Source organism: Panthera onca, chromosome C1 (assembly GCF_046562875.1).
Source record: "Panthera onca isolate mPanOnc1 chromosome C1, mPanOnc1 haplotype 2, whole genome shotgun sequence".
Classification (NCBI taxonomy): domain Eukaryota; kingdom Metazoa; phylum Chordata; class Mammalia; order Carnivora; family Felidae; genus Panthera; species Panthera onca.
This window is the reverse complement of record NC_138346.1, coordinates 195838832-195856936: the sequence shown is the minus strand read 5'-3', so window position 1 is coordinate 195856936 and position 18105 is coordinate 195838832. Positions and strand designations below refer to the sequence as shown.

Sequence of the window (18105 nt, the reverse complement as noted above, 5' to 3'; positions counted from 1 at the left end):
TATGAAAAACAAAGGCCAATCTCACTAACAAAACAGAAGCAAATTACCAAACAAAATATTAGCAAATCAGGCATTTATAACAATAATACTAAAAGACCAACTTGAGTTTATCCCAGGAATGCAAGGTTGGTTTAATATTAGACAAATCAACCAGTGTCATTCACCACCCTAAGAAAATTAAGGAACAAATCATGATTATATCAATAGATATAGAAAGGTGCTTGATAAAACTCTACACTCATTCACAATAAAAGTGCTTAGAAAGCTAGGGTAAGAAAGAAACTAAAAATTAAAAAAAACTTCAGCAAACATCATACTTAATGATAAAATAAAAACATCTATTTAACATCAAACAATGACAAGTGTGCCCATCAATCACAATGACTGATATTATACTGCAGGGTTGATATTATACATTAGGGCAAGAAAAAGAAAAAGAGAAGGTATAAACATCAGAAAGGAAGAAATGAAACCATCATTCTTTGTCTTTTGTAGATATCCCAAATAATTCACAGATAAATTATTATAAAAGTTGCTATGTTAAAAAAAATCAAAGAATAAAAATTAATAGTATTTCTAAACACTGGAAACAACTAGGGATAAAATGAAGTTTTAAAAGATACAATTTACAATAGTAACAATAAAAAAAGCTACCTAGAGGTAAACAGATTAAATAGATTTTTTTGTGTAAAAAAATTACACAAGTTTATTGACAGCCATTAAAGAAGCCCTACGGAAACAGATGTACCATACTCAGGGACTGGAAGACTCAGTATCATAAAGATATCAGTTCTTCTCGAGTTCATCTGTAGTTTTGTCATAATTAAAATAAAGATTCAAACAGGTTATTTTGTGGATTTTGGCCAGATACTTGTAAAATTTATGAGGACAAAGGGCATTGCACAGGAAAAAACTAAATGTGAAATAAACATATGAAGAGACGTATACAGCGGTTCAGAAGTACACACACCAACATAGATAAATCTTAGAGACACAATTTTGAGCAAAGTTGATTAAGAATACATACAACATGATTATGTTTATACAAAGTCCAAATGCTTGCTCACTAAACAATGTTTTTTAAGGATACACACTGACATGCAAACTATAAAGAAAAGCAGAGGAATAACAAGTACACAGTCAAGGTACCTGAGGGATAGGGAATGGAATGAGATTGGTGAGGGACATGAATCACTAAGGTAACTCTGGTTTTTGTTAAGTTGGGAGATGACTATGCAGTTGTTGGTTGTATTGATGCTCTTTATATTTTACTCATATTTTACAATTATGCATTTTACTCCTTGATATTTAATGAAAACAGTTTTTAGGAACTGCCTGCAGAGAATCTACCACAAGCAAGTTCTAGGCTTGAAACCCCTTGTAGACCAACTGTCCCCAGCCCGGCCCTGCCCATGGGACACTTCCCATCCTCCCCCGGCAGCCTTACCTTGGCAGGGTTGAGTGCTGTGATGATCCACACACAGTGTGCATTGTTGTCATACTGAATAGGGAAATTGGGGGAGGTGATGATGCCTGAGGGGCCTCGAAGGTGGGCATCACACATGCGGGCTGCAGAGAGGAGATGAAAGGCAAGCATCTTAGTTTAGACTAGATCTAGTTCCCGTCCCCACCTCCTACTTGGAGCCAGAAGAGCCTGAAGTCTATACAGCCCCTCCCAAATATAACCTGCTTCCTATTTCCTTCCCCAGTTTTCAGCAGGCTCAAAGGAAAGTCACAGTTCCAGGAACATGGGGGTAGGGGCAGGCCCCACGTGTCCTCACCTGCTGCTCTGGAGACAATGATGAGCTTCCATGGTCAGGCTAGGCAAGCCTCCCTAGCCTGACCCTACTGTGATTGCGCAGCTTGTCTCCCCCAAGAGGGTATGGACTAGTACTCCACATGCTGACTTAAAGCCAGGTAGGCCCCAGGCACCTATGGGCCTGCTAAGCGGCTCACCCCTTGCACTGCTGACCTGTCTGTGTGTCCCCATTTGCTCTCAGCCTCTTTGAAGTAGAATCTCAGGATGTCCCTGTCAAGGCCACCCCATGAGGTCTCAGAATGTCTGCACCCAAGGACTCTGCCAAGGCCCCCAGCTCAGCCTGGTGCTGGGCACCCAGAGTGATTTCAGTGCTAATCAAGTACTTCCCAATTCCTTCCCCACGCTCAGCACATGTCTGAAACAGGCTTTTGACTGGAAGCATAAAGATTCAAGGTGAATTAGAAGAAGTGCTCTACTCAAGTAGATATAAAGTGTTATCAATCACAGCTTAATCTAATTAAGCTCTTTAAAATAGCTTCTAAACTAATTAGATTAAGTAGTGATTGATAACAGTTAAGGTACTACATTGTACCTAGGTGTTTGCCTCCTTTAAAAACGTGTTCTTTGGTTCTGGCCACATCATTCTTCAATGTTAGCGCTCAGCTATTTTAATAAAGAGTTCTATGAGTCTGTTCTGTTGCTGCCCACATGGCAATTTATCCTAATTGTAGGCAAAGTGCCTAACAGTAAAGAAATAGTGGGCAAATTCAACAAGCTTAAGTATATAAAATGAAAGTGGTGTCAAACCTGGTTTCCTCTGATGGGGCAAAATATCCTAGGGCTCCTCTCTGCATGTGGATAACGGCCATGATAAACCTTTCCCAGGAAAGCCTTCCTTCCAGGGCCTGGGACGCAGGTTCCACAGCCCCTGGACATATTTAATCTGCTCATTTTATGCACTCATTCCTGCACTCACTCATTCCAACATTTATTGAGTGCCTATTATGGGCCAGGCAGAGTGTGGGGAGAGAAAAATATCTAGGACACAACTCCTCCTCTCGGAAGGGCCACTGGCAAGTGGAGGAAATAGGTATGAAAACAGCTACGATCAAGTGGAGCGAATGCTGCCAGAGGGTGATCTGTAAGTGGCCATGGTTCAGAATTGCTCCTTCTCTATGAGTTCAGTGCCTTCAGCAAGGATGTTCCTTCTGGTGGCTCACCCTGGTCTTGCACCTGAAGCATCTTTTCTCTCATGAGCTCCAATGGCGGTTGAGTCAAGTTTGAACAAAGCCCTAGGGGAACCCTTTACTCCATTCCCTTCATGTACATCTGACTGTGCCTGTAATTCTGTGCTGGGAAACTCTTGGATTCGCAGACTGTACTCGAGACAACTGGGCCTGAAGGCAGCCCACCATGAGGAGGAGAGCACAGGCTGTGGAGTTTACCAGCTTAGCCTTCTGGATTTTAAATCCATTTGCTGGTTGGTTAAGCCTGGTGAGGTTGGAAAGCCTCTCTGATCCTACTTCATCTGTAAAATGGGGCTAGTGATACCACCTCATCAAGGCATGGTGAGGATGAAATTAGATGAGATACTGGATGTGAAGACTCATTCAGATCCTGGGACATCAACAATATTCAACAAAGGGGACTGTCGGACTCCTGATGCCATGTTCATTCCTTTCTCAAGGCCAAAGATCTTTTTCCTACTTTCCTTGGTTTCTTTACATAGGATTCATTACTATCCAAATTAGAAGAAGACCATCAAAACCAAAACCATGATCCCACCCACCCTTGCGAAGAGGACTTGGGGATTTAGAACCCTAGCCCTGCAGGAAATCCCTACAGATCCACTAGCAAGCACCATTTATACCTCTTCTGGAAAGTCAGTTTTTGTTGCCTCAAAAGCCCTCAGCTTCAGACTCAATTTATCCTGTACTTGTTTCTGAAAATTAGATGTGTTTGCATTCTGTTGAAACATGCTGAAGATCATTAGAGAGAACAGGTCAAAAAGGCATTTACCACTTTAAGGGGCTTGAAGGGCTTAAATATTACAATGTGCAGACAGTTAACACGGGGCACCTTAAGACAGGTTCAGAATAGAGCACTTTTCCCCTCTGCTGTCTGGATAGGGTCGGGGGTCTGTGGACAGACAGACATCCCCCTGAGCAGCCAGACCCTGGGATCCCACCGACAAATGGACAGCTCATCGATGCCACCCACACAGGCTGGCAAAATGGTAGGTGTTCGGACAAGGTCTGAATAAATGAATAAACACATGTTTGTGTTTCTCTATCTGCCTTTTCCCATCAAATGCTCTTCTGGATAACTTCTATGAGAGACTTCTCCAGGACGTTTCATGCCTAAGCTATACAGATAGCAACCCAGGGGAGCTTAGGGAGATACCACCGGGACCCAGAGCCAATTCTGGCACTGAAACAACTAGGCACCAGAAAGGGAGCTACTCCAGATGCTAGTGCCTCTGATCTTCGGTCTTCTCCCCAAATCTTATTCCCACCCTATTCCATGCTGCCTTGCCCCACCTCTCCTGCTACTGACCTTCCTTTCTGCCCTTTCCCCAGGCCTCTCAAACCAGGTTTCCAGCACCAATTCCAAGGCAAACAAACCCTGACTGGTAGCTGCAACATCATTCGAAACCTCCCATCTACCTCCTGCCTTGACTGCAGCCTGTCTCCTTCTCTCCAGGCTGGTGTTTCCCCTCCAGCCCTCTGCAGTGGAGAGCTTTCTCCCACCCCCCAGTATTTCCTTTCGCAAATGTTTGCTGGGCCCCCTAAGAAACTCTCCTCTGATCTTCACTGAGATCTCACCCCACAGACACCAACATTTTCTCTTTAGCCATAAGTTCCCCATCCTCTCTTCTGTCCTTATCTAACTTTGATTCCACGGTCCACCATTATGATCATTTTCTTACAGACCCACCAAAGTCTCTTGGCTCCTTTTTCCTTTTATCAGCCTGGATGACAGCAATCATGGATGAACCCCTCAACCTACATTCTCCAGGCCCTGTCCCCATACAACAGATTTTTGCTAAAGGAAAGGCACATGAATAGGAAGATTGATACCACTATTAATTCATGATTACCCACCCCCAAAAATCCTAGATATTGCCCGGTGACTCTGCCATTAACTCTACACTCTTCTCAAAGACTTAAGCCTTCTACATGCCCCCATACCTCTCACCCTTCCCCTAGCCTCCCCACACTATCAGTTGATGACCTTGCTTTAGTCTCTGTGGATGAAACAGAGGACATCTGGTGGGCATAGCCTCTCTCTCAGCCCCCAAATCTGCACTCCTGTCTGCTTTTGTGCTCATCTACTTCTTCCCTTCAGATTTCAACAGAGAGATGGCTCCTTCGCCTTTCAGAGGCCAGCCCCTCCTCATGAGATCTGGTGTCCCTGCCCAAGGTCAACCATGTCCATGAGCGTAGCCAGGGCCTGCTGTTCTGGGACTTAGGAGAGTCCACCTGTGAGATCTTGAACTCCATCATTCCATTCTTTCCCTGTCGCCTCTATATGCAGCAGAGTTACTAGGTTTCAATGCTCCTGTTGTCCTAACATAGGCCCCTCCAGCCCTCTGGCTCCCTCATTTCTCCCTGCCTACTGATCCCTACCTGGCCCTTCCTTCACTACCCAGTCTGGACCTCAATACTCTTACACCCTCAATAGTCTTATATCTGCCATTGATGAATTCTACCATGTAGATTCATGGTTTCCATGGTAATTGAAGCTTCAGTGCAAGTTAGCCCTCTCCCTTATCTGTGTTCTTCTTTGACAATTTCTCACAGAGGCAACTTCAAACATTTGCCACTCAGTTGAGCCACTTAACCCTATGCGTTGGTTTCTGGTCTTTGCTACATTTGACCTCTCTGGAGAATCTGACCCTACAGCTCCTTCTCTCTTTGTGAAACTCACATTTGTTGGCTTCTGTGTTGCCTCTTTGCTCTTCTCTTACCTCTCTGACTGATCTTTCTCAGCCTCCTTCTTGTTCATTAACTCCTCAAAATTAGTTGTCTAAATCTGGGTAAAGAATGTACATTTGCACATTTCCTGAAAATTGTCTGTGAGTTTACAATTAAATAATAATAAAAGTTACTAAAAAGTGGGGGAAGAGGGTGTTCTTCTATGTGGTTCCATCCAGTATACTGACTCCAAAGGATGTACAGGTGCCATTTTCAAGTAGGATAGAGACTTTGGAGTCAGGATTTGAATCACAGCTCAACCCATTAGCTTTATGACCTTGGGCAAGAAGGTTGACCATTCTAAGCTTGAGCTAAACATAATATATGGATATTTCCACTTTCTTCACAAATAAATTATGAAAAATGCATACTGCAATGCTTTATACAAGTATAAATGGTGTAATAAATGGGAGCTTTATCATTAATATATATATATACACACATATGTACGAATATATATAGATATACATATCTATATATATACGTATATATATAGATATACATATCTATATATATACGTATATATATAGATATACATATCTATATATATACGTATATATATAGATATACATATATATATGTATATCTATCTATCTATCTATATATATATATCTATATATGTATATGTATATCTATCTATCTATCTATCTATCTATATATATTCTGGCACAGTCACCTAGGGGTAATAACTACAAAGGAGAGGAGAGGAAGGTAGGGGTAGGAGTGGTAGAGGAGAGAGAGGGGAGGGGACAGGAGAAGAGGGGATAAAAACAGAATTCTGAACAACATTAGTGTTTAAGGAGTGGGCCTGAGAAGCTGGTCCAGTGAAGGCCACCAAGAAGGAAGACAGCCACCTGTTAATTTTCATGGCATTTAATTCCGCTGATTTGTGCCATATTTCCCACGTTTCACTCCCATCTTCCACTCCCATCTTCTGAGAATGAGGGAGATGATTCAGAGCATTTTGGTCATTTTCCCTGTGCCATATGGTATGTTAACAGCAAGGCTGCAACTTGTACTTAGGTCTCTGAGTCTTGAGTCAGGTGTTCTATCCACCAAAAAGGCTTTTTTTCTAAACAGATACACAAGTAAGTGTAAATATATATGTATGTATATACATATATATTTGTACAGCAAATAGTTGATTTTTCCACACAGGAAAAAAAATAATGTATGGTTTTCTGTCAAGTACCTACTCTATGGCTCACTAACTGTATCTCATCTGGGGCTGGTACTCAGTTCCTATTCTCTGTCAACACCAATTTGTGGTCACAAGAAACCAGGCCTCCAGGTCTCCCGGTTGTCAATTTGGTCCTCTTCACTCTATTAGTGGCTTACAAACAGTGTTCCCTAGAGCCTCAGGGTCCCTCTGAGGTAGCCTAGAGGCTGCTCAGAGGGAAGGGGAAGCCCCAAATCCCCTTCCCCTACTTCAATGGAAGAAGCTCCATTTGTATCTGTTTTATTTATTAGGCTTCTGCAAAAGCTTATTTTTAAATATTGGGCTCTGTATGTAAAATAAGTCCCACAGCTCTATATTTTATGACCCCGCCTCTATCTGGGGCTGAAGAGAATGAGTAGGTTTCACGTTGACCTCAGTGTACTTTGGATGATCAAACTTGTCTAGGAGTCAAATTAGAAACTTCTTCTTTTTTTTTTTTTTGGAACTTATTTCTTTGGTGGGACTGAAAGAAAAGAAAAACCTGTGAATACCTAATTTCAAATTTCAAAATGAGGGCACAGTCCTATATTGCTCATTCATTTCAATCACCGGTTCATTCAGGTCATCCTTCAACATTTGTTGAGAACCTATTATTTGCCAGGCCCCATGTTTTAGTAGAATTAATTGTGTGGAAAATGAATATTTAAAATCAAATCATATTTTAAATGCATTAGAGGAAAAATAATACCACTGTTATTAGTGGTGAATCCTCTTTAGAATATGATCTTTTTGATAACCTGCTTATTAGTGGAGCTATCCTGGAATTCAAAGAGTTTTGTCCCTTTTTATTCTTAAAGTGGGGTTCACTTAAACTTCAACAAAATATTACAATTATGATAGTAATTCTAACTAATTAAAAACAAGAAAATTTTTTAAAGGAAAAACTTTCAAAACGGCCAAAATAAGAGGAACCCTTGAATCTGATATCTGTCTCAGCCCTTGACCTTCAGGGAAGCCGGAGGGGAGGCCATCCAAGTCCAAACCCAGGAGGGTTTGCCTATCTCTTCCTGCTTTCCAATGACCCTGGAGAGAGAAAACAGGAGGGGGTAGTGGCATTCTAACCTGGGCTGAGAATCCCCTCTCCACCACAGTGGGTGCTGGTCACCTTCCATAAAATGGCTTGTTTAAATTTCGCCATCACTAGGGAGAGGAGGTTTTGTTTTCTTAATTCACAAGTGAGGGCCCTGTGGCTAAAAATGATGCAGGAACCTGTCCAGGGCCAGCAACCTAATAGGCAGCAGAGTTGTGATCTACATCAAAGTCTGTGTGCCTCCTGAGCTGTGTGATTGCAGGAAGATTGGCCAAGACGGTGAGGGAAGAGACTTCTAAAAATCTGTGAACCGTAGAGGCTGAGGGTGTGCTCCCAGGCTGGGGGAAGCTGTGTGCAGACAGAACTCAGCCGCTGAAACTAAACTGAAACTAAACACTAGTGTGCACAAGCCTCGCAGGCACACCAGGATCATCTCCCAGGGAGTGCTTTCAAAGCCACCACCTCGTCTAGTCCTCACGCTAATGCCATGGAGTCATGGTCTATAATCCTTGCCTTTTAGCAGAGAGAGAGCGGGGCGGGGGGGGGGGGGGGGGGGGGCGTGGGGCGTGGGGGTGGGGGCGGGGTGGCGGGGGATTCAGAGAGGAGAAGAAACTAGTTCAAGGACACCCAGCTAAAAAGTGGTGATGGCTGGATTTGAATGCAGTTCTGACTGGCTTTGTTTTCCATGATTTTCCTCCGTTTCCCAGGGGCAGAGTAGGAAATGAGAACGGATGTGTAAAGCTTAGCCAAAAGCTCAGTTAACAGTGTGGTGGAGAATTTAGAGTCCAGTGTGTCAAAATCACTGGAGATGACCTGAGTGGGCCACACAACATGTCTGGAGAAAAAGATAAGTGGATCACTTGACTGTGAACTTCCTTCTGAAACACCAGCCCTTCCCTACCCCGGGCAAAGTCATGTAAACTACCACTGTTACTAAGAGAATAGTCTTTCACCAATGAAAAAGTCTTGGGAGAGATCAGATTCCACTACTGCCTAAAGGCATTGTTATTCTGGCTCCTCAAAAGGAGTTTTGAAAGAACAGATTGGCCAAGGTTCCCTTGGTCCTCAGACTTGATAACTCTATGCCTCTCTACACAGCTGGTTTCTTGGCTCCCTGGAAATGGAGTGTTTGCTATCTGATTATTCATTAATTCAATCATCCATTCAGCATATGTTATGGAACACCTACTATGTGCCAAGCCCTGTTCAAGGCAAGTGAACAAAACAAAAGTCCTTGCCCTATAGAGCTGGTGTTCCAGAGTGAGGATGTTCATTTTCTTGTCAAGCTCTTCTCGATTCATTCGATGTTTCCATATCCACAACTCCATCTGACCACATTAACACAAGATGGGCAGGGTAGGTACCATCATCTACAGTTACAGGTAAGAAAATAAGCTCAGGGAAAATAGATGATTTGCCAAATTGCCCATGGCTATCTGGTGGCAAAGCTGAGAGTTATACCTAACGATTCTTCTTTGGTTTGCTTTTAAAAATATCTTAGCTAAGTGGAATCTTTGAAATAATATAGCCAAGATCAGTGGGAACAAAAAGTACATTATTAATTGTGGCTCATGGCTGCCTCAAACTTGAGTGAGAATTAATACATTTAAGGCTTATTTCAAAGGGGTTTTCATGACCCTCTTCCAAGATCACTCATCAACACGTGAAAAAAAGGAAGTGGGTCTCAGCTCCAACCCAAGCCCTTTCTCCTGGATCCCTTTCTGTGCATAAATTTCATCCTGGTGTGTAAGCCTGGAGAGAGGCAAAGCATCTCCTTCTCAAACTAGGAAGGATCCAAAATATAATTTTATGGTGGGCGGTGCACCTCCTTTTCCAAAGGGGCACTCAAAAGTGCAACTGTTGGGGCACCTGGGTGGCTCAGTCGGTTAAGCAGATGACTTTGGCTCAGGTCATGATCTCACCGTGTGTGAGTTTGAGCCCCACATCAGGTGAGCATAAGCCTCACTTCGGGTGAGCTCAAGCCCCATTCTTGGCCCTGTGTTCTCTCTCCCTGTCTCCCTCTCTCTCTCTCTCTCTCTCCACCCCTCACTCGTGCTCTCTCTCTCTTAAAACAAATAAATAAATAATAATAAAAAAAGAGCAACTGTTGGCTTTGTTCACAAACTCCAGAGAGGTTGCTTACTCTTGCACCAAGAAGCCATCTCCAGTCATGTGCACAAACAAAAGAGAGATGCACACAGAGAGTAAAAATTAAAAGCCAGCTAATGTTGTCCTGGGGGATGAGGCCAGGGGCTTCTCTACCACACAGGCAGCTGCTGTCCTGTCCCAGTGAAGGAAAACGTTCAGGATACTATTTTAAGATTTGGGGGATGGGGGCTAGGCCAGGCCAGCCTCAGTCCATGTGATAGCTGAGGATGTGGGTGGCAGGGCGTTTGAGAACAAGACGACCATGTGTGGGGTTAGAAGATTCCCACGGAGAAGTGTTCTGATATCATGGTCCACATTGCTCCTGCCTCGCTAAGAGCATTCTTCTAGAGTTGATAGGTCTGTTTGTTGCTGAGTATGTAGAAAGAAACAAAGGCATTGAGAAGGAGGGTTTGGGGTGTATATGTGTTATAATGAAGAGATTCGGGGTGGCATCATACAAGGTGACCTCCCTTCCCATCTGGGTATAGCTGTGATGTCTCTGTGCAACGAGTTAGCAACCTGCTACAATGGGTCTTCCCATTGTAAGGTCCATGCAGGGCAGGGGCCATGTCTCTCATCCCCACCTCTGTATCTCCCGATCCTAGTACAGGCCGTGATATGAGAAGATGCTAACTAAATGCAGTAAGTTAATTAGCCAATGAACCCAGAGCCCAAGGCCTGGGGAGCACTGAGTGTGAGGCGGGCCCGTCTGGGTGAGAGCCTGGACCTCAGGGACCAGGAGCTGGGCTCCATCCTGCACACGCAGCCCAGCTCCTGGCCGGCATCCCTCTCCCAGGGTGCCCTCACCTCGGCAGACTGGCCTGTGGTCGCTCCAGGCCGCAAACATGTCGCTCACTTTCATACAGGTGATCCGCTTGGACCCTTGCAGGTCATAGCCCTCGCTGCAGGTGAACTGGACGCTGGATCCTAACCTGGGAGACAAGGCGTGTCTGTGAGCTCAGCCCTGGGCCTGCCGGGCCCACCCAAGTGCTTCCCGTTTCCACAGAGAAGTACCACACCGAACGTTATTTCTCCTCTGGCCTTTAATCTCTACTCCACTGCTTCATCACTTGAAGTCTCCATTGAAAGGAACATCTGCTCCTTATCGTCTTTTTTTTTTGGACCATTTAATGGTTTTAGGATTGAGTTAAAAGGTGACTTTTGAGCAAAACAGTCATGCTCTAAGATAAGTACCAATTAGGACAGCTAAGAGTGGGCGGATGATACCCATACACTTTAATGAAAATGGAGGATTATGGGAAGATGCCTTGATTATTAGAAATTCTGCAAGATGCACCATCTTGGGCCCCCGGATCTCCAGATTATGGGAGACATAAGCTGCCTGCTGTCACGTCATTACTGATGAGGGCAGTTCTTGTACCCCAGCGATAGGTGTGCTGGCTAACGCTGGCAGGCTGTGGCCCTTCCCTTCTCCTTAAGGCTACAGGCAGTCTTCCCAGGACTGGCCCAGGAAAGAATGCCAGAGGCCATGGTTCTTCCTCAGAAAGTGTCTGTTCCTGAATCCACACTGTCCTCTGCTTTGTATCTCCAAGAAGATCAGCCCCTGTCTCCCCCACCCCCAAACCAGGCCACCCACCCTTCTTGCAGTCAGAAAGTTCCAGAACAGGTCTTACCTGAAGTCCGAGCCTAGTCTTTTGCCCCTTTCAGGTATGCCAGGGTCTGGACACATATTATGCCCTTGGGACACACCAACCTGAGTTACTACAAGGCAAAAAACAGCACAAACAGAGATGGGTAATCACAGGAAGGCACAGCTGGGGCAGTGGCTCAGGGTGGGGGGTGGACACAGAGACAGAATGAGGCCCTGCTCCGTGCGGCTGTGTGGGGCTGTGGGGTCTCCTGGGCTCAGGTTTTACGAGCATGTAAGGTGGGGAGGTGCTTTTGACAAATTCCTTTGCGAGCCAAGTCCAAGTGAAATTCATCAAGAGCATTTGGGATCAGAGGCAGGCACCCCAGACCGGCAACCACCCCATTCCCTCATCCCACCCCAGCGACCAGAGGTGGACGGCCCTCAGCCCCCAGTGACCTCCTCACCCTGTGCTTCGGATCCAGGGGTGGTGACTCTAGATGGGATGATCACCCCCAACCTCAGCCCCCAATGGAGAAATGACTCAAAGAAAGTTAAATAAAAGGTGGATGTGTGATCAGGAACGGTAAAGAATGTACGAGAAAGCTGCAGTCTGAGGTTCAAAGCAGGGACTTTAGCTCAAAAGTGGATATTTCTGCCAAGAAAAGTCTTCCCATCAGACGCCTTCTCAAGCTGAGTAAGCAATAACCAGAGCACCCCCTGTCCAATGCCACCGGCCAAGGGCACCAGCGGAGATGGCCCTGGCGGTGGTTCTGGCAGATGGTGTGATGCTCTCACACTTGCCAGCACCCGAGTTCTGTTTACACAACCATGTGCAAAGTCATCTCTGCCAAAGGAGAAGCCTGGTCAGGGGCGGCGGATACACACAGTTTTCTCCTGTCTCCAGTGGACAGGGTAGAAACCCTCCAGCCCCTGCTGGCTTACTGTTCTCGAGATGCTCATACTTATGAGGCTGGAACTCTCTCACACCCCTGGATTCCTGGCTTTCGGGATGACCAGGAGCTAGGGCCAGGCACACAGCTTGGCCAGAGGACTTCCGTTCAAGGCCTCGCCACTCCCATGATCCCAACAGCACCCTCAAGACAGAGATGACGGGGGGTCTGCAGCGACATTCTCTGAGTTGGCTCGTGTGCCTCCTACCCACTCAATGCCCCACAATATGAGCAACGGCTCCAGTCCTCACCCACTCACCCACTCACTCATTCCCGCACATGAGTGCACAGCAAGCATTAATTGAGCACCTAGTGTGTACAAGACCCTAATTTAGATACCACAGGAGATGCAACGGTCAGATGTCAGAGATGACCACTGTCCTCAAGGAGCTCCCAGCCAAGGGAAGACGTGAAATAGAAACAAACTGCAGAACCACGATGGGGAAGTGATGAAAGTGGCAGCCACAGGGAGATTGAAAGGGAAGACCCATCTTCTGTTGCTGAAAAGAATGGAAGGCTGCCTAGTAGAGGTGCCATTTAACATAGATCCTCTGAGACAGCAGGATTTGAACACATGGTGACAGAGGAATGGCAGTTCAGACAAACAGAGGAGCATGAAGGGTGAAGCGAGGACATGGAAACAAACGTGAGGGTTGCCCAGTGTGGCCAGAATAGGAGAGAGGGCGCTGAGTGACGTGGAAGGGTGGGGGGTGACGCTTCAGAGGTCAGACTTTTCAGGGGTTAGAGTCTGATCCTAAAAGTGATGGGGAGCCACTGAAGAGTCCTGAGGGGGAAGGGCACAGTAGGATGATCAGGGGGATGCTGGTTCCTGTGGGACAAGCGGGGGAGTGTTGTGCCTGGCGGTGGGGACTGATGTGAAGGGATGGGAGTGGACGTGGTGAAGAAAGAATAACCAGGGGTCATGGAAGACTAACTCGTAGGGGGAGGGAGCAAGGGATTTCTTCACGTGGGGACCTGTGAAGCCCCTCTTAGACTCACTGAGTCCGGAGCTCATTTCTACAGTTAGAAGGCTGGTGTAGACCCCGTTCAAACCTCCAGGTACTGCAGGGTGTGGCTGGCCAAGGGGACCTGGGGATCTGGACAGACTGTACACAAGCCAGACTCCCGGTGTCTTCCTGGCCGTGTGGCTTTGAGCTCAAGGCCTCTCGGGCAGCCTCCCCTTCTCCAACATTCCATAGGGCCAGGGTAAAGCCAGCCACTCCCAGCGGGCACTAGCCCTACACCATCCCCTTCCTTGCTAAGCCTCTCCTTCCAAAACTTTCCTGTCCAGGACCCTCCAGGCTGGGATAATAAGATGGAAGTGCGGTCTCCAAACCCAGAGCAAGCTCCTGCTACCCGGAGCCTCAGTGTTCTGCAAACAATGGGAAGGAAGGAGACAACGGGTCCTCTGGGATCCCCAGGGAGGCAGAAAGGCTCTGTTTTAAGAAGATGAGGATGTCAGTCCTGAGCTGCGCGTGTGCTTTATCTAAGCCAGCCTCACCGAGATCCACCCGGTACTGAGGACTTGTCAGCTAAGCATTTGCCTTCCTCAGGCTTGGCCCACTCACCCCTGCCCACGGACCACACCCATCCCAAAGTCCCCGGCGCCCACCACATGGGAACCGTGCCCAGCCGGTAGCACATTAACACGGTACAGCAGTTTCCTGCCCTATCACTAGGTACTCAAACCACCCAGGGAGCAGACAGAGCAAAGGCTTTGGGATGGGGATGCAACTGGACCAGAGAGGAGAGGCCACGGCAGTACCCACGTACCCAACCACAGCCCTGCACATGCGCAGCCAACACTGCCCCCCCACTCCTTAAACCGCCCCCTGGAAGTAAGGCTCAGGCACTATCCTGGAAGGTACCAGCCCAGGGGTAAGTGCTCACACCCCCTGCCCCCGAGGCCCTGTCTTCCTGGGAGGACTGAGAGCAAGGACTTCCAGGCTCCCCAGGAAACAGGCAAAGGTAAGTCTCAATGAACACTTTACTGTCTGAGTTATGGCATCAAGAGGGCTTTCCCCTCTCTTTCCTTAATCCCAGCCTCCCCCGCCTATTCAAAACCAGCTGCTTATTGATTCACTGTTGGCTACAGAGGGATGGAAGAGAAGGGAAAGTGGACCTCACCCCCCAAACCCACAACACACTCAGAAAAGCCATGCCTCCCACCCAAAGGGAAGGAGACATGGACACATGGGCAGTCAGGGCTGTGGCCGGGGGTTGGTGGTGCCCACGGACCGCCTCGTGAAGGCAGCAAGTGGGGTCCAGGATAGGTAAGTGGGGCCCACTCTTTGCCTGAAGTTCAGGACATCTGTCCACAGGGAATGTGGGCAGAACACAAAGGGCGGGACACCTGCAGACATTTGGTGGTGCCTCCTTGGCAGCTGAGCTGTGTGCCCATCCCTCCCCGAGGAAATCTTAGAACGGAGACCAGTGTCTTGTAGTAGAGAGAAGTGTATTTTTTTTTTCCAGAGTCTCTGCATTATTTCGTTAGAATAAGATTTCTTCATCTTTCTGAGAGAGCTTCCGGCACCTCTGAGTAGCTACTGAAAAGCATGCCCCGCCCCCTGCCCCCGCAAATGCATTCACAATATCACATGTAGTTTTTAGCTAGTTCACAGACCTCTTTAAGTCCTAGGTCAAGATGGCCCATGTGAGATCCGACAGCACCCTTGGGAAGAAGGGAGGGTAAGGTTTTGCATCCCATTTCACAGATTTGGAACCTGAGACACCAGTGCCTGGGGTACCACGTCACCTGAAAACACACTGGGATAAAAACTTGCTCTCCAAACTCTGGGCCATTTCCCTGAAGTTTGCTTCTGGCTCCCGGGCAAAGTCTGAAATGAACTCATGCTGACCTCAGTTCGTGTGCTGTCCTGTGGCTACAGAAACAATGAGCCTGTGAGGGCCAGGGCCGTGGCTGGAGCCTACTCTGCAGACTCCTGGCCTAACCCTTGGCTCTCTGCACCCCTTCCCCTGCTCCTCTAGCCCACCACAGAAGCTGGTGGCAGAGGGCTCCTGGCTGCCCTCTGCCATCAAGGCCAGAATGCTTGGAGCTGATGGTCCCCAGAGACAGAGAGTGGAGACTTGAAAGACCAGAGAAAATGCCACAGCCAGGCCCAGTTCGGTCGCGGCTTCTCTCCCCCCCCCCCCCCCCCCCCACCGCCCCTGCTCCCTGCCCACATCTGCACACAGCTCTGGAGCCACCACCGGCTGCTCTCCATCCCTCTCAGGAAGTACTTTCAGCACCTCAAGGCAAGGGAGCATGTAGAGGTGAGGTGAAAGGAGGTTAAGACTAAGGGGAGAAACAGAAGGAGCGGGACAGCAGAGAGGATGCAGAAGAAGGAGGGAGGGGAAGTGGAGGGAGAGAGACGCAGAAAGGCAAAGGAAGGGCAGAGGAGGTAGAGCAGAAGAAGGCCAGTCTTCTGGGGGGTCCCAGACCAGGGAAAACTCTCTACACTCACCTTCGAACAAAACTGGATTCTTTGGAAAATCTCCAGTGCTTTCACGTCCAGCCTTCTGGGGTGGCCCAGAACCTTCCTGAACCCCTTCTTATGCTCTAGTCTAAGAGCCCATTAGCACAGGCTCTAATCCGTTGTTTCCAGGGTGACATTCCAGCCCATTCCCCAGCCACTGGGATTTTATCTTTCAAACACCAATAGCAGAAACATGTTCCCATACACAAAATCTTCCCATGGCCAAGCACAGAGACCCCAGCACTGCCCCACAGGCTTGAGCACAGGAGCCTACCCTCTAGCCGGCTCTTTGCCCTGCCAGATCCAGGGACCCTGGTGCAGGGTCTTGCCCTGGGAGCTGGACTTGGGCCCCTGCAGCCTCCAAGATCCCAGCTGGGGGTGACTGACTCCCAGGCAAGGAACAGAAAGAGGACTGTCTTAGCAGGTGGAAGTGATCAAAAGGAAAAATAAAGAGAGAAATGTAGCAGTAATGACTCCCTGGACTGCAGTTACAATGGGAAGTGAGGGAGAAAGAGGAGGAAGGAGGGAAGTGGGGAGAGGAGGGGGAGGAGAAGGCAAAGGACAGACCCTGGGGCTGCTCACTGGCCCATAGGTCAGCATATCCATGTGCAGAACCCAGGATGGAAGGAGGCAGGATTGAAGGGAAATCATTCCAGCATCATCTGGCTTCCCCGCGGTCACAGCGCCAGCGGGTCTGACCCCAAGTGAGAGGCTCAGCAGGCAGACACTTACACACAGATGTCTTCTGGCTGTTATCTTTGCTGGGCATCAGCTTCACACCTCGAGACTTCAACTCAATTTGCTTCTTGACTAGAGAGGAGGTAAGAGGAAAAACAGTTTAAGTTGTTATCTGTGACTGGGGATGGGGTCCTTCTAGAATGATCCCCTCTCTCTTGGCTTGGGCGGGTCAGAGCCAGAAGTGCCTCTGGGTGAGGATATACCAAATTGTCACCCTCCCTGTATCCACACCCTTTGCAATGTGACTTTATAGTTCTTTCCATTAAAAAGATGGAGTCTATTTCCTCATACGTTGACTTTGGGTTTGGCCATTGGGATTTTGGAGGTCCTGACATGCCTGAAGGCTTGAAAATTGCCTGCCAGATCAGTCTTGCCCTCTCACATCCCTGCCATCACTGGGAGAAGACAGGGCTGGTCCCAGGAGGATGAGGAACATGGGGAGCAGAGCCAATCAGCTTTGCCGAGCCCAGCCTATACTAGCCGACCTACTGTGGCCAGGGGAAGCTGAGTCCTGGAGGTCACTGGGGGACGGTGCCTGGCTCATCCAGGTGGTGGCCCCATGACTGAATTGGATTTTCATCTCATCTCTAAATCCAGTCCACAGCTCATCGGGAGTCTGCTACATAGCACAGAAAAAGCACCAGAGCCCAAAGTGCACAGTTCCCAGGCCATTCCTCTGAACCTATCCACTTCCTTTGTGTCTGACTGCCCCCATTCCCCAAGGCATTCTGCTGGCCTCTAAGGGCTTCATCCTATCTTCAGTTATACTGCTTGGTGCATGTGCCCCAGACCCCCATGCCACCTCCCAGCTGGCCCCTGCCAGGTGACCCAGCCCCTCTCAGATGGGTATCCAGCAATGGTAGTGGCAACTGCGACCAGGCATTTCCTATGTGTTGGACCCTGGGCTAAATGCCTTTCAAGTTCTCTACTTGTATGAGCATCCTTGACTTGTCTATTTCCCCCACACCCACACACGATCTATCAGGATCCTTCAAACCCTTCCAAGTACATCCCAAGTGCAATTTCCACATCGACCACCCTGCTCCAGGTCTCTGGTACATCTCCCCTGGTTGCCGTGACCTCCCATCTTCCCCGCCCCACATAGTCTATTCTCAACACAAGAACCAGAGGGATCCCTTTAATACATAAGTCAGACCATATTACATCTCGCTCAAAACTCTACAGCTGCAACTTGCCTCTCGTATAAAAAAAGCCAG

General features: G+C 47.7%; 1 protein-coding gene across 5 annotated transcripts in view; it reads right to left on the bottom strand.

Moving 5' to 3' along the window:
• CSMD2 (CUB and Sushi multiple domains 2) overlaps positions 1-18105 on the bottom strand; it is a 599309-nt gene that overhangs the window by 286337 nt on the left and 294867 nt on the right. For 4 of the 5 annotated variants that reach the window (XM_078452082.2, XM_078452083.2, XM_078452085.2 and 1 more), the window contains exons 7-10: positions 16883-16960; positions 11768-11855; positions 10941-11065; positions 1448-1569 (exon numbers count right to left, since the gene is read on the bottom strand). In XM_078452082.2, coding sequence (XP_078308208.2) covers positions 1448-1569; positions 10941-11065; positions 11768-11855; positions 16883-16960 — 413 coding nt within the window. The remainder of the gene's footprint in view (positions 1-1447; positions 1570-10940; positions 11066-11767; positions 11856-16882; positions 16961-18105) is intronic. The other variant, XM_078452084.2, reaches the window with a different exon arrangement.